At 37.2% G+C, this 17,041-nt stretch overlaps 1 protein-coding gene across 4 annotated transcripts in view; it reads left to right on the forward strand.

Moving 5' to 3' along the window:
- MATN2 (matrilin 2) overlaps positions 1–17,041 on the forward strand; it is a 199,824-nt gene that overhangs the window by 154,845 nt on the left and 27,938 nt on the right. For all 4 annotated transcript variants that reach the window (XM_031947026.1, XM_031947023.1, XM_031947025.1 and 1 more), the window contains exons 8-10: positions 2,281–2,403; positions 5,951–6,073; positions 12,522–12,644. In XM_031947026.1, the coding sequence (XP_031802886.1) occupies positions 2,281–2,403; positions 5,951–6,073; positions 12,522–12,644 (369 nt within the window). The remainder of the gene's footprint in view (positions 1–2,280; positions 2,404–5,950; positions 6,074–12,521; positions 12,645–17,041) is intronic.

Genomic DNA, 17,041 nt, shown 5'->3' on the forward strand with positions numbered 1-17,041 from the left:
TTGCAAACATGAAAGCACTATATAAATGACAGCTATTGTTATTATTAATTATAGGAGAGGTGCTTCATCTCTCAAGGTTATAGATGACTGTTCTAAGAGTATAGTGAGTTTCTTGTCTATCCAGGTGGAGAGAGTTTCCACAGTGTGAGTTTCACCACCCAGATGAAATCATGGATCTGGACCAAAAATTTTAAAATATACAGCTGAAAGAAATTGTGATTAGTAGATGTGAAATAATTTTGTCCAAGGCTGCTCAGTTAGTGAGAGGAGCCAAGATTTAAAGGCAGGTCTTACCACTGCTAAGACTAATGGGATTTCATTTTCTCCTTCCAATGTCTCTGCTCTCCTCTCCTTTCTGTTTCCTTCTCTCCTTCCCCTTCATTATTATGCACATACTAACATAATGGAGGTCAGTTTGGGTCCCTTGTCATGCAATAGCATGTAAATAAAAGTAGACAGCTATAACACAGAGAGTTAAGGGATAAAAAGAGCTGTGGATGAGAATTTAGTAGAGCTGCACTCTCAATTCTAAATCCACTAACACACTAGGTGACCCTGGGCAAGTTACTTAATTTCTGTTTGCCTCAGTTTCCTCATTTGTAAAATAGGGAAAATAATAGCACTTATCTCAAAGAGTTGTGAGGATCAAATGAGATAAGAGTTGTAAAACATTTATCATAGTGTCTGGCATATAATAGGCAGTAGGTAAATGTAAGGTATTACTCACTTCCCTCTCTGTAGTTTTCCATCTCCCCTAAAGAGGTAACTAAGTGGAGTCATGGAATGGAATAATGAATCTGGAGTCAGATCCATTTTTCAAATCCAGCCTCAGACACTTGCTAGCTGTGTGATCCTGGGCAAGTCACTTAACCTTGTTTGCCTCAGTTTTCTCATCTGTAAAATGAACTAGAGAAGAAAATGATAAACCATTCAATGACTTTGCCAAGAAAACTCCAAAATGGGATCACAAAGAATCAGACACAACTGAAGATCAGTTGCTGCATTAACAGCAACAAACCCTGGGCAAGCAAGTCACTTAACTTCTTCTGGTCTCAGTTTCCTCAACTGAAAAATAGATAATAATAACATCTACCCACCCTCAACCCCCAGGATTGCTCACAGGATAAAATGAGATATTTATAAAGGGCTTGACATAGTGCCAGGAAATATTGCCCATTTCTTTTCTTTTCCGCAGCTATCTTTGTACATACTTCTTGTATATGGACAGGTATAAGTTCATATTGTTTTAAAATTTCCAACCAAGAAATAAACTACTAATTACCTAATAGCTAGAATGTAGCCTTTCCTGAGCAACAAAAATGAAATTTGAATGTAGAAATATAGGGGTGGTCTATTACAGTAATGTAACTTGTAGCATCATCAGATACATTTCCAATGGAAATGCTGCCTGGATTTCACTTTGAGTTCCCTGAGATGGATGCTGTAATTGTGAACTCATCTGGAACAAGATTAAGCTTTTGAACTCTTGCTAAATATAAATACATTTCCCTCACTCTCATAAATGGCTCTTTCAGTGTTTGGCAAGATCAGATCCATTTGGAAAGATCAGCCTTTATTCTGCGATCCATGGCACTTGCAAACATCACTTTTCCCAGTCCTTCTAAAGGCCGGTTATGTTTCATGTTATACAGTTAGACAATTAGTTGATATTCAGGATATACAGCTGTTAGTGTTCACGTTATACAGAAAGAAGAGAAATTGTCTTCTCTCAAAATCCAACAGGTTTTTGTTGTTGCTTTGGGTTGGGGCGAGGGATATCAAACAGGCAACAGACTATGGCGGTAGTCGTGATCAAGGAGACAAACACAGAGCAAGAGACAGTGTCCAGCATGTCAGCCATTTTATGTAAACTTACTGAGGGGAGTGTGTTCTGTATCATGTCCCGCTTATTTAAGATCCCCAGGAAATATTGATAATGATGGAAAAAAATTAAAAATAGCCTTGTTGTTTAATGCTTCCATGAATCTTGGGATCCTGGAATTTTTTAGAACAGGAGGGGAAATAGCATTTTAGAATCATTAAGCACTGTGCTGTAATAGAAAGAATGCTAGACTTGGAGTCAGGAGATTATTGTTGTCCACTTACTGCTGAGCTAAGATTGGAACTCAGATTGTCTGACCCCTCACCCCAGACCAGTGATCTCAATTACTCCTTCCATTCCACTGTAGCCAGTGTTTCTGGAGCTGCTTCAGGGCCCCCAGTCATTATTCTCTAGGAACCAAAGAATTCATCTCAACCTTTTTACCTTGCTCCTATCAGGAATCAACTACTGTGCTATGAGAAAACATGGCTGTGAGCATGAATGTGCAAATACAGAAGAAGGTTACTATTGCCGTTGTCGTCCTGGATATACCCTCAACCCCAATGGGAAGACTTGCAGAAGTAAGTATTCAGTCCAGAATGACATACATCATCCCACACTGATGAGATTAGGGCATTGGAGGACCAAAGGGGAAATCCTCTCCCCCAAACTTCAGAGATAATAGTCAAACAGCCTTGCTTTTTTGAAAGACAGCATAGATATCATGCTTAGCAATAGGCAGATCAGTCAATTGGCAAGTATTCCAATTCTGTGATCCAGATTCTGGGGATACAGAGACAAAATGAAAGAATTCCAGTGAAGGGGAAACTTACTACCTCCCAAAGCAGCCTACTTCCTTTTTAGATAGTTCAATGATCAATAAATATTTATTAAGCTCTGACTGTGTCAAGCTCTATGCTAAATTTGGGGGTACAAATGTAAAAAAAGGAGTGCAAGAACACTCAAAGAACTTACGATCTAATGTGGGTAGACAATATATAAAACGAAGCTGAAAAGCTGGGAGAGGAGAAGAGGAGAGAGGAGGGTAAGGTATCAGTGCCAGAGGCATGGTGGGAAAGTAGTGAAGCCAGCTAAGAAATGAGGCTATTTATAATCTTAGCTCCTTTCTTAAAGGAGCTTTGGGAGTTCATGGCCCCACCCTCTAAGCAGAGGCAGGGGATGGGGATAAGGTGAAGTCTAAAGGCAGATAGGATCTGTTTTTGCAGGAGGATGAGGGTATTTTTTTCTTCTTCCTCAATAATGAGTTTCCTGGATCATGATAGAGAAGTCTCAGAGATACAGCCAGGTGAGAAATAAATAGTTCTCCTTAGGGCTTTTTTTGGTTTGTTTTTTTTTTTTGGAGGGGAAGGCTCTCCTCAATTAAATTGAGCTTGATCTGCCTCTTCATGCTTTCCTTCCTTTTACTGTTCCTAGTTTTGCCCCGTTGGACGAAGCAGAAGTCTACTCCCCTTTCCACATAACCACCCTTCAAACACTTGAAGACAGTATAGACTCAAGCTGGTTTTCAGGTTGTAGTAACATTACTGAGCTCTCTAAAGACACAATTGCCTTATTATTAAACATGGAAGAATGAAAGGAATATTGGTACAATAGTCTAGGAGAAGCAAATCTGAAATAATAGGCATCCCAATTACCAGAAAACTGAGCCAAGTGCAGTGGTGCATTTTCTTTTTAAGCATTTTCTTAATTCCCTCATATAATAGCCCACAACAAAGCTCAATTTAATGATGTAAGCTAATGGAAAAATGTAGACTTTGCCAACTGGAATTTTCTGTAGTTTTTTACAAGTCATAGTCTCCACTTTGCTTGTTCTGGCCAAAAGGCTGGGAATGATGTATGTTAAATTAGGATGGATTCCTGTAAATCTGCCACTTTGGGGGGCAAGGGTGTGGGAAAGAAGTAGAGCAGTAATGTGGTGGTGGTGGTGGGGAAAGTGGTTCTTTGTGTCATTGCTGATAGCAATGGACCTCAGACTGTTCACCAAGCTAGCTGCACATCTGTAAAAGCTTTAGGGACAGAGATACATTGTGAATGAGAACAGTGCAGCTGTTGAACATTTGAATCATAAATTGTTAAGAGAGAAAGTTTCGAGGACAAAGCATTAGGTACAGACTTGTCCTTATTAAACATTGTTTCCTTTCAAGTCCCTAAGGACAGCAATCACCCACTCTAAACATATTAAGAACTGACTTTTAGAAATGTTCCTAGATAAAAATTATCCAGTAAATTGGTATACAAATGGAACTAATCCAAACACATTCTCAGGCCCTGTCTTCACAATGAAGATCCTGGTGTTATCTGGCATTCTGCCTCTGAAATTCTAAGTTAAGAAAAGAAGCAAAGTGAAAGTCTGGACTAATTAATTCCATTTGGCAGATAACTATTCAGTGTCTGTTACATTTAAGGCACTGTGCAAGGTACTAAAGTATAAAAAAATTTTTAGTGGTCCTTGCCTTTAAGAAGCTTCTTATCTCCTGGGAAGTAGAGTGAAATATATGTCATTTAGACAAATAAGAATTATGATAGATAGAGAGACAATGAGAGACATATGCACACACACGCATAGGGACAGGGGATTGAGAGAGAGAAAGGATTTAGTAAATATCTGTAATGTACGAGACACCATGCTAAAGATAAAGATAAATATAAGCAAGACAATATTTACCTTCAAGAAAGGTGACAGTGAAGGAAGCCAAGAGGAAGTGATCTGACAGATCGGACAAGGAGAGATTATCTAGGAGAAGAGAATAGTCAAGAGTATCATATACTGCAGAAGAACCATGATGAATAATAATGAACATTTGTATAGCTGTTTAAAGCTTATTACATGGTTTACATATATCATCATTTGATATTCACCTCCTTGGGAGGCAAGTATTATTGTTTTGCCTCATTTTTATAGTTCAGTTGTTTTTCAGTCATATCCGATTCTTTGTGATCCCGAATTTTCTTGGCAAAGATATTGCAATGATTTACTATTTCCTTTTCCATCTCATTTTACAGATGAAAAATGGGAGGCAAGTAAGGTGAAGTGACTTTCATGGAGTCACACAGTAAGTGTCTAAGGCCAGATTTGAATTCAGAAAGAGGAATCTTCCTGACCCCTGGCCAGGTATTCTATCCACTGTGTCACCTAGCTGTCCTGCAAAGGAAGGGAGAATATAGATGAAAAGTTAAAGAAGTTCTGCAATATGGGGGATGGGATATGAAGAAGTTTTAAGACAGATCTGTGTCAATTCAGTCTTTTACAGATACAAGTTAAATCCCATTTTATAGTTAAGTCAGTGCTACCAAGGGTTTAAGGATCAAATAACTATCAGACCTGACCATATGCAGGCCAATAAAGATCTATGATCTATGTAGATGCAACAATAAAACCATGAGAATTAGAAACTGTTTTGTCCATTAAAATTCGCTGAAAGGGCATCATCCAGCCTCTAATTAAACACTTTCAATGACAGGGACAGCTAGGTGGCACAGAGTTCATAACCTAGTCTCAGATACTTAATAGTTATGTGACTTTAGGCAAAACACTAACTAGTCATGAGTGTGACTCTGGGTAAGTCATTTAACCTTGTATACCTCAGTTTCCTCATTTGTAAAGTGAGTTGGAGAAGGAAACAACAAACCACTCAAATATCAACACAACCAAACAGCAACAAGTGTCATATAAATATGAACTATTCTCTATTACTCTCCCCAAACCAGCTATGCTATTTTTTAATCACCAAACAAATGTTTTTTGGGATTGGAATTATTAGGGAAGTTGGAGAAAGATTATTAAAATGTCATCACAAATCACAAAAGAATTTTTCAGATTCAAAATAGTAAAAAAAAAAATTATTTTAAAACTGACTTCCACACAGTAACAAATGCTTTCAAAATTATTTCTTGGTTTTTGAAATTGTACAAGAGTTCCCATTAAGAAAAGAATGAAAGGGGCAGAGAATGGTTTTCTTAAGAGGAAACAATTTGAGAATGGAATATTATGTGCATACCTCCCAGTCTGATTGCTAATGAATTGAAACAATACAAAATCCCCAAGCAGTATTTGTTTTTAAACTCCCATTTCTTTTTCTTTTTGTTCATTCCTTTAAATGAATTTAGGGGTGGATCACTGTGCAGAGAATAATCATGGCTGTGAGCAGTTATGCCTAAACACGGATGACTCATATGTGTGTCAGTGTTCGGAAGGCTTCGTCATTAATGAGGATCTAAAAACTTGTTCAAGTGAGTTGCTTTCCTTCCCTCCTTCAAAAAGACTCTTTTTTTTTTATATCAGTTCAACTTTACCAATGTGGCCTTTTCTGATCCACAGTTATCATTACACTAAAGTGGGTAGAAGGTTGGAATGAGGGCAGAGGAGAAAAGGATTGAAATTTTTTTTCACTAAACTCTGTCCATTGGAATTCTATTTTTCATCTGTTCTTCAGTAGCTTTAAAGAGAAATGGGGATTTGAACCTCCTTTTTAGTGTCCTTTTAAATGTACTAAGGAGATTGTGATGAGATTTTATATTGAATTGTTTAACTTTTTTTAAAAATTGCTTTTGTTAACAAAAGTTTTTGTAACAACCTTTTGTTTTTTCATCACATTCATTTCCAAATATGTCTTTTTTCCTTTTTCTAGTGAATAAATAATCCCTTAAAACAGAGATTGAAAAAGAAAGGGAGAGGGGAGGAAAGTAAGCAGTGTCTAAGAGTAGATGTCTTTTGTAATAAAGGGAAGGAGATATTTTCTCAATTTTTCTCCAGGCATGGAGAAACTTGGTCATTACAATTACTTAATCTCCCATTCCATTTTATTGTTCTTTTAGTCATATTGTTGTGGTCACTGTGTATTTTTTTTTTCCTGGTTCTATTTATTTTACTTTGTATTGGGCTTCTTATATGTATCTCAGTCATCATTTCTTACAGCACAATATTCCATTAATCCTTCTGCTTCACTTTTCTTCAATCAGTGTCCATCTAGTTTGTTTCTAATTTTTTACTATCACAAAAAAGACTAATGTAATCTTTTAGTGTATAGGTGACTTTTTTCTGTCTTGGGTTTTGTTTTGTTTTGTTTTGTTTTTTTTTTTTTTGATAAATGCCTAGATTTATTTTATTTTTTTTTTTATTATAGCTTTTTATTTACAAGATATATGCATGGGTAATTTTTCAGCATTGACAGTTGCAAAACCTTTTGTTCCAATTTTTCCCCTCCTTCCTGCCCCCTCCCCCAGATGGCAGGTTGACCAATACATGTTAAATATGTGAAAGTGTAAATTAAATACAATTGCAATTTCATAGGAGGAGTTTGCCATTTCCTTCTTTACCTCATTATTTAGGAGGTGAAACTGAGGCAAACAGAGTTGAATGACTTGCCCGGGATCATCCAGGTATTAAGTATCTGAAGCCAGATTTGAACTGTGTCAAATTTAAAGACCTGAGTTCAAATTCCATGTCTGACAATTATTTGGCTATGACTCTAAGCAAAGGCACCTAATCTTGTCCCAATCTCGTCTCTATGATATATTTCAGATCATCAATGGTAGAGGGAGCTTCCTCACCTGAAGCTCCCTACAGTGATGAAATTACAGGTCCAAACCACCTCCATCTCCCTCCAAAAAATGATTGTATTAGGTTGTGGGGTTTTGTTTTTTTTTTTTTGAACAGTCACTTCATATTGTTGATTCAATAAGCTAAAACCTCTAAGTTCTTTTTTAATGAATTGTTATTAAACCACATTTCCCTCATCTGGTACTTGGCTAGTTGACTGTTTTAACTGAAGTACAGCCCTTTTTTATTTATTCTTATAATTTAGCCTGTCAGATTTGGCCCATCTTCCCATCCTGTCAAGAACTTTTGGAATATTGACTCTAGAATAACATATGATCTATCCTTCCCATATATATCATCTATAACTTTGATAAGTATGTCTTCCTTTGGGTCATTAATTAAGATGATGAAGAGGAAAGGGTCCAAGAGAGAGGCAGGCATGTCCTTGGAGACTTTCCTCTGCTATGCTATCAGCTCATTAATCATTCTCTAAAGCTCTATGTCTGAGGTCAAGAAGAGGAATTCAAATCCAGCCTCAGACATTTATTAGCTATGTGATCCTGTGCAAGCCACTTACCCTTTACCTGCCTCAATTTCCTCATTTATAAAGTAGGGATAACAATAGCATTTACCTTTCAGTGTTGTTATATGGATTAAATGAGATAATATTTATAAATTGTTTAGCGCAGTGCCTAGCACATAGTAGGTGCTTAAGAAAAAAGATTGTTTCTTTGTTTTGTTTTTTGCCTAACCATTTCAGTTTACATTTCTTCCTCTCTCCATAAAAAAGAACTTATGTTCTCAGTTCTGACTTATAATAACTATGTGACTAGAAGCAAACCCTTTAACTTCTCTATACCTCAGTTTGCTTATCTGCAGAATAAGAAAAATATGCTAGCAATCTCATGGGATTGTTGAGTAAAGTATTTTGAAGTTTGCAAAAAATATATGAAAATGTGAGCTAATGTTATTATATTTTGATGAAACCAAGATATATATATATTTACCATTCCCTTGATCTATAACCTAAAAATCTCATCAAAAAAAGGATTTGAGATTTATCTGGCATGACTTATACTTGGTTATCCCCTGATGACTCCTAATTGTCACCACTCCTCTTTATAAGTGTCCCTAATGAATCATTTGTGATTTTCTCTAGAATTCCATTGGCTGTCAATATCCACTTCGCCAGTCTGTAGCTTATAAAGTAAAGGTTTTTTTTTTTTTGCTTTTTGAAAATAAGTGTATTTGTCTAACACAAGCCTTCTTATAGTTCTCCTGTTCTCCATAATTACTAAAAAATTATAAAGAATGGTTCTGTGATCTCATCTATAAGGTTGTTTGTTGGAGTTTTATTCCTGTACCTTGGGATATAACACTTTTTGAATGAAGGCTAAAACTCTCTCTTCTCACTGGTCTTAAACCTCAAATCCCTCTTAATCATATTTTCTTGACCCTTCTAGTCTGAATATTTTCCACTTTGGGGAAAGATGAAAACAACATGAGAATAGAGTAGTTCCATTTTATTTTTATTATTTATTAAATACTAGAACAGATACTCCCAAGCCACAGATCCACCCTTTCCACATTCTTCTGGCTCTGAATATCTTTTAAATCTCTACTTATTGCCCTTAACATTTTTTGCACAACTCATTCTATCCTTTAGCCTCCTTGAATTCTGCATGTCGACCTGTACTAAATACCTGTGTATTCATCTTTGGTCCTTTCTTCCATCTTTTGTCCACATTCCTTTTACCAATGGTCTCTTTCTATGACCCTGAACTGCTTATCAGCAGTGAGAGAGAGAATTTCCTCATCTAAAGATCCCTACAATAATGAAATCACATTTAAATTCATCCAAAAATTCCTGGTTTGATCATATAGGTCTCTTTAGTTGCCACCTCCCTTGAAGTAACATGATCCTTTGTAATTGTATGGTCAGAATTTCCTTTTTTGAGAACTTTTTATCCCCCCTAAGCCATTACTTTATTATACTTCCTAGCTATGAGAACATGTCTATCATTTCTTTGATCTTTTTGTGACCTGTTTTCCTAAAGTCCAGCACACATATCTGAGGAAGTTCAGCATCACCCTCCCTTTTGAGAATGCTATGGTTACTTTATCCCCCAGGTTCATAAACACATCTTTCTTTTGAGGCAGAATTACAGTGGGTAAAAAATAACAGTTTCTTTCATAGTTCCTTTTGAAAAATGAAATTGTTAGAAAGTATATTCAAGAATTCATTAGATGAAAATCTTTGCAATAAATTTCTCTGATAGGGATCTGTTTTGCCAGATATATAGGGAATCAATGCCAGGGGCATTCTTTAACAAATAAATGATCAGATGATGTAAGCAGGCAGTTCTCAAAAGAAGAAATACAGGATATCAACTACCATATGATAAAAGGTTCCAAATGACTAATGATAAAAGAAATGCAAATTAAACCAATTTCAAGATTGTACCTCATGTCTATCAGATTGGCCAAGAATTAAAACAAACAAACAAAAAAGAAAATGATCCTTGTTGGATGGATTGTGGAAAAATAAATGCACAAATGTACTCTTGGTGAAATGACTTAGGGCTAGTTATTCTGAAAATAAGTTTAGAACTATACTCCAAAAGTCACTAAATCATGTATTAAGTCCTATGACTCAATAATACAATTACTAGGTATATAATGTCAAAGAGATCAAAGAAAGAAAGAAAAAAATATACATGTACAAAAATATTTATAATAGCACTTTTAAATAGATTTTTATTTATACCTTTTATTTTTACATCATCTGTATTTTTCCTTTCATCCTTCTCCCTCCTCCCTCACAGAAAGTCATCCTGCATAACAACAAAAAAAAAATTTTTTTTTGGAAGATAATCGCAGTTAAGTGATTTAGAGTCATACAATTAATAAGTATCTGAGGTGAGATTTGAATTAAGGTCCTCCTGAATCCAGGGCTGGTGCTCTATTAACTGCATTACCTAGTTGTCCCAAGAAAAAAGAAAAAAAAATCAGCAAAATAAATTATTACATTAAAAAGTCTGGCACTAAATGCAATCTGCTGAACCAGTAACCCTCTTAACTTTACAAAGGAAGGAGAGGATATATCCTCTCATGCCTCTTCTTTGGGGCCTTGCTTATCATTTGGCAGCATTTGTTTTTCATTGTTTTGCTGGTGCTCTACAGGAAAGCCAGAAACAAAATAAGTACCTATCAAATGAAAAATGGCTAAACAAAATATGTCATATTAAGGGAATCGAATGTAATTATGCTATAGGAAATGATGAAAAGGATGTCTTCAGAGAAACATGGTGGTTTCTTAGAAGTGAGACAAATGAGAACAATTTATATAATGACTACAACAATGTAAAAGAAAACAACTGGAAGACTTAAGAATTATGATCAACATAATGACCAATCTGCACTATACAAGACTAATAAAGAATCATCTAGCTCATCTCTTGGCATTTAAACATATTAAATTTAGCATTGTAGTTTCGACACTACTCTATTCATCTGTATCCCTTCTGTGTATTTTTAAAATGATTTATAGATGCTCTTTTCTTTCCTTTCTTTGGTATCTCTATAACTAAACCATTCCCTCATGCTTCATAATTCTCCGAACTCTTCAACTCTCCCCCCAAATAAAAGTCCTTCTTTGTAACAAGTAGCAATAGAGAAAAACAATTTATTATGATTATGAAGCATTTCTTTATTGTGTGTGTCAGCTCCTAAGAGAGGGGCAAGATTGAAAAAGTATAGGCATGGAGTCTTGTAGAGGGATAATGGCCCAGATTAGATAACTATAATATACATTACAAGATAAATAGATTATTTAGGTGCAAAAATGCAATGCTGGGTGAAATCCCAGGGGGATGATTTTCTACCCATGGAGAGACCAGGGCAGCCTCATTCCCTTGGTAGCATTTGAGTTGGACTTTAAACAATGGGTAAGAATTTCACAAGTGAAGAAGAGAAAAGGAATTGCAGTCACAAGGGACAACAAGAACAGAAGCACTGAGACTCAAGTCACCAAAGCAACCAATGGCAAACAAAAAAGATAGCACTATCTTAGGCTGAATGAAGAAGGATATATATGGTCTCCAGAACCAGAGAAGTGATAGTCCTATTATTTGATTTTTACCTAGTTAAACTTCATCTAGAATATTGTATTTTTGGTACCACTTTTTAAAAAAGATCATCAACAAATTGGATAATTAAGATGGTGAATGGACTAGAAACCATGCTACTGGAGGAAAAGTGAAGGAAATGGGGATGTTTTTTCCTAGAGAAGAGATGACTTAGAGGAAACATGTTAGCTGTCTTTAAATTCTCAAGAGCTGTCAGGCAGAAAAGGGATTAGATTTTTTTCTGCTTGACCACTAAATGGACAGCTAGATGGTACCACAACGCACAAAGAGCTGGACTGGATTAGGAAGACCCTGAGCTCAAATTCAGCCTCAGACACTTATTAGTGGTACAGCCCTGGACAAGTCACTTAACTCTGTCTGCCTCAGTTTCCTCATCTGTAAAATGAGGAGAAAAATAAAACCCTACTTCTCAAGGTTGTTGTACAGATCAAATGAGGAAATATTTGTGAAGCATCATAGTTCTCGTACATAGTAGCTACTTAATCAATTTACTTCCTTTTCTCCCTCTTTCTACAGAGGTCAGAATTAGGACTAAAGCATAGAAGTTCCACAGAGCCCAATTTAGGTTCACTGTAAAGAAACATGGAATAGTTTGCCTCAAGAGATAGTGGCTTTCCTTTCCCCAGAGTTCTTGAAGCAAAAGCTGAACAGATTATAGAAGGGGTTCTTACTTTGTTATAGGTTGGACTAGAGACCCCCTGAAGCCCCTCCCAACTTAGAGGTCATGCAATTTTCGTTGTAGGATCTAAAGTCTTGTTTATCTAGAGCAGAGAATACAGGAGGGGGATAATATAAGAGGAGACTGGCCAGGTAGTCTGGCACCATGAATGCCAAGCAACTGAATTGAGCCCTACTCCCTAGTACAGTGTTTTTCACTTTGTAGTAGCTTAATAAGTGTTCATTGAATTAAATTGAGTTGAACAAGGCATGCCCTTCCATCACTGTTTTGCTCAATTTTCACAGAATCCTTACTTGGCTCTTTGTTTTGTAGGAGTGGATTATTGCTTGTTGAGTGATCATGGTTGTGAACATTCCTGCATAAATACTGACGAATCCTTTGTTTGTCAATGCTCTGAGGGATATGTACTCAGGAGTGATGGAAGAACCTGTAAAAGTAAGTTTTCAGTAGTTCTTACTTAAAAAGAAATTAGACCTTCTGTGCACATACTGAAGCATGTATATTTTGACATATATATAGGAAAACTTTGGACTTAATTCTTCCAACCTATATTTGTACTAACAGATCAGGTTCCCAGAGCTCACTGCTCCTCCTCAGAGCCCTGGAGGGAATGGGAGTGGGGAAAGGACAGGGTTACACAGCTGGAAGTCTATGCATTGGCATATTGACTTTTCAGGGGGTAACTACATCATCTCTTCAAGATTCTAAGAGTAGATATGATCCTTGTTGTCATGGGGAGAGGATCATATCCACTTTATATTAAAGAAGGTTGAAGAAAAAAATAGATGTAAACTGTGAAACACATTATAAGAACTTACAAGCTAACTGTGCCAATCTTACTTCAGTTTGTAGTTATTAATGATTATTATCTTAGGTCATACTAGTACATAATTTTTATTTTAAAAGAGAAGGGGAAATGAATGTCAAAAAGATTCATAACATGTTTTATTTGAGAGATGTAAATAATATATACAGATTGTGGGATGTAATGAGATAAAGAAGTTTTTTAATTCTAGGGTTTTTCCTCTCCAGAAACTGAATGCTATTTATAAGAGAAAAAAATGAATAAATAACTATGTTTGACTATGGAAAAAAAGATTCTAAGAGTAATTCTGAGAGGTTAGGGTGATTATTCTAATGTTGTTGGCTTGAACTCCCATTTCATTTTTCCTATTATCAATAGATAGTTATGAGTAGTTTCTCTCCTATATCATCAATTAAACCAGTGATTAGTACCCCCATTATTATTTTAACAAGTTATTATGAATTAGTTGCTGCAAAAGGATATTTCCTGAGAAGATATCAAGAACAAAAATACAAAAACATTTCCTCTCAAAATCAGACTCTCTCCTTCATCCCTTGGGAGAATGGACTGAGCCTTCAAATAGTTGCTACAAAGCATTTGCCCCACCAGGTTCATGTCCAAGTGCAACATAGGTATGGGGTGAGTTGCTCCATTTCTGTAGAACACGGTGTCTCAGGTACCAGATTGAACCATTGCCAAACTGGGAATCAGGTAGATCACTCTTTTTTTCTTTTGCTGAGGCAATTGGGGTAAAGTGACTTGCTCAGGATCACACAGCTAAGAAGTGTTAAGTGTCTGAGATCAGATTTGAATTCAGGTCCGCCTGACTTCAAGGCTGGTGCTCTATCCACTGCACCACCTACCTGCCCCAGGTAGATGATTCTTTAAAGCTGGGCTGGTTCACTGAACTCCATGGCTGGCAAAAACCGGTATGGATTCCTATCACTAAATCTCTGATTCTTTGATATTTCAAAGCTCACAGGGATACTATACCAAAAGGGAAGAACACCCCAAAGCAACCTTATCCCCAATATAAGCTTTCCTGGGGGGCCATGGGGCAAGCACAACAGGAGGAAGGGTACCCGCCCACTGGCCCTCCAGGACTCAAAGACATTCTGACACCTCATAGCTAGCAGAAAAAGAAAGAGTAAATTTTTCCACTGGCACCTTTTATATGGCAGTTCTGGGTCATCAGCCAACCAAACGGCCTATTCTTCACTACAAAATTGAGCACATGGAAAACAGCCTCCAAATACATTCTCTAATCATTCCATGCCATGTCATCACACATATCCAGATTCAAGCTTACCAAAGAGCCTCGTGGAAACCTTCTGTATGCTCTTATATGGGCCCTCTTTGGCCAGCCCTCTGTTTTATATATGCATTTGTATACAGCCAACCCTCAGAAATCTTTATGCCTTGAGGAATATCTCTTCAATTTGCCAACCAGCTGGTCCCCAAGCTGCCTTCCTTCCCACACTCTTTAGGCAAGATTTTCCAATTTCATGCTTTTCTCCTTTTCTTTCTGCAGTTTCACAAAGCCCTTTTTATTCACTTTCTCTGTCCTCACAATGACCCCACTTAATTCAATCATCAGCCAACTTTGGGTATGAAGAACTGGGAAAAGGAGAGAAAGCACAGGGGAGATGGGGATTTCCTCAAAAGTCTGGCAAAAGATAAGAAGGTTATGAATGATGTTTACTGAATGTCATGGGCCTTCAAACCCTCAGCTTCCCAGGAATCTGCTTATGAACTGACCCAAGGAACCTCATCTCTGGCTTAGGGCTTCCTTCTTTAATATGCTCTATGGGGAAATTACTATATCTTATACTCAATACAAATGAACCAATGAAAATCCAATAATCAGCCTATGATTGGATATCAGAACTCCCCAAATATTCCTCTTGCTACTGAGTCCAAATAGCTTGATTCTAATACCCAATAACTCTCTCCCTCCTTCAAAGTTCTTTAAATTTTTCTTTAGTTCTAAAGTTCACATGGGCCTTTCTAAAATAATAGCAAACTAACTCCTTCTCACATCGTGCTCCCATGTCTAGGGACATGTCTGTCTGTGCAAATGCTGCTTGAATTCTACACACATAAACACATCATGACACCTTCTATCTTCCCCATTTTCCCATTCAGAGTATATTTGTTACTTGGGATAATGTGATCTCATCGGTAAAAATCAATCAGAGGAATTAAAGTTGAAATTTTATATATGCATTTAGAGTATATGGCTGAGTTTATATTCAAACCCTTGAAGTAATAAGATATGACATAGCTATACTGGCAGAGATATTCTCTGCCCCTTCACCCTACTATATGTGCTCAGCCAGACAATTCCCACAAAAAAAAAGGACTTTCTGTCTTCCCCCAGGATGATTCAGTGTGACCATTCTGTCCAATAATAATATGCTGGGTTTCAGTTTAGCCACAGTTAACAAGAGATTGGGGTATATGTTCCCCTTCCCTGTGCCAAATGACAGACATGACTTCACCTCCATTTCACAAAGCCTGCTGGGTTGGGGGCAGTGAGCCAGTTCCAGCTAAGCAGATAGGTGTGCTTTTGACCCTCTCCAAAGGCAGACTACAGACATGGCCTTGCAGGCATGAGATCTGAAGGGTAGCCCCCAATGAGGTTCTCTTTCACCTAAGAAGACAGGTACATCATTGAAGAATGGAAAGTCAAATTGAGTCACTTCAACTCAGTAAAGATGTATTAAACACCTACTGTGTGGAAAGGATTGTGCTAAAATGCTATGGGTTAAACCATCATAGGCCTCCAGAAAGTTACAGTTTACTAAGGGCTGAGGACAGATGGTTAGATAGATAAATATAATGAATTATGGAGGCAAAAGAGAGATCTGGGAGTTAATAGTTCTGTTTTAAGGACCAGGAAAGACCTCAAAGAGGGGCCATGGGAACCCTGGCAAGGAGTCTGAAGGCAACAGAAAAATTATTCCCTTCCTTACCTATGCTGGGCTAGAGGCTGGATTCAATTTAAATATGGTGTACTGGAAAAAATGAGTAGCAATGAGGAGTAATGGATTAGAAAAACTTGGACTTAAATTCCAAGTATGATCCAAACTAGCAATGTAATCTGGGCAGGTTTCTTCTTTATGCCCTGGGCCATCCTTTAATACTATTAAGTTGTGGACAAGCTGTCTATTTATATTGTTGAATGGAGTTTCTTCATGGATTTGCCTCCATGCCAGCAAGAGCAGTGGCCCCGGTCACAAGATCCGGTTTTGAGACCCAGGATTATTACGTGTTCCCCTCAACATTTACTTCAGCACAATTCATTTCAATATTCAGTGGCCCTTTCTGGGCCTCAGTTTCCCAATCTGTCGAATGAAGAGGCTGAACTACAGGACTATAAGGTCCCTTCTGGGCCCAACTTTCTATTATAATGTACCTCCACTGCCATCATCTGCTTCTGGATTTCCAACATGAATGCTAACCATTCCACCTATTTGCCCAATATTGACTTATTTTATCCTCAAGGTCTTTGCTTATATCCTGCTCCTGGTTGAGTGCAGAGATGCAGCACAAGAGAGAGCAGAGAGTACTTTTCTCTGATTTGCACCATCTAATACAAAAAAAAAAAAAAAAAATCCTTCGCTTTCCTAGGCACTGGGATTCTCCCTGTAGCCAGGTCTTGCTGTTTGTCCTTCATTTTCAAAGAAGACCATGACATCAGGGAGATCATGTCATGACATGAAAGTGAATTTAGATTTAAGTGAGAGAGGGCTGTGCAAGCCCTCCAGAGCCATCAGGGTCCAGTAAACCAGATATAGATTAAAACAACTGGAAATGACCCCGGATGAAAGGGGAGATCTTGGTCTTTTTAAGCTAGAGCCAGGTCTTAGAGAAGCAATGAATGACCCAACCTGAAGGAAAATGCAGTCAGTCAAATGCCCACTGAAATCGTCATCAACAAAACCTTGTAGAATGTAAGCTTAGAAGAGACATGAGAGATCATTGAGTCAAGCCCACTCATTTTGAAGATAAGATAAAGATTTGC

This window comes from Sarcophilus harrisii, chromosome 1, assembly GCF_902635505.1.
Source record: "Sarcophilus harrisii chromosome 1, mSarHar1.11, whole genome shotgun sequence".
Classification (NCBI taxonomy): domain Eukaryota; kingdom Metazoa; phylum Chordata; class Mammalia; order Dasyuromorphia; family Dasyuridae; genus Sarcophilus; species Sarcophilus harrisii.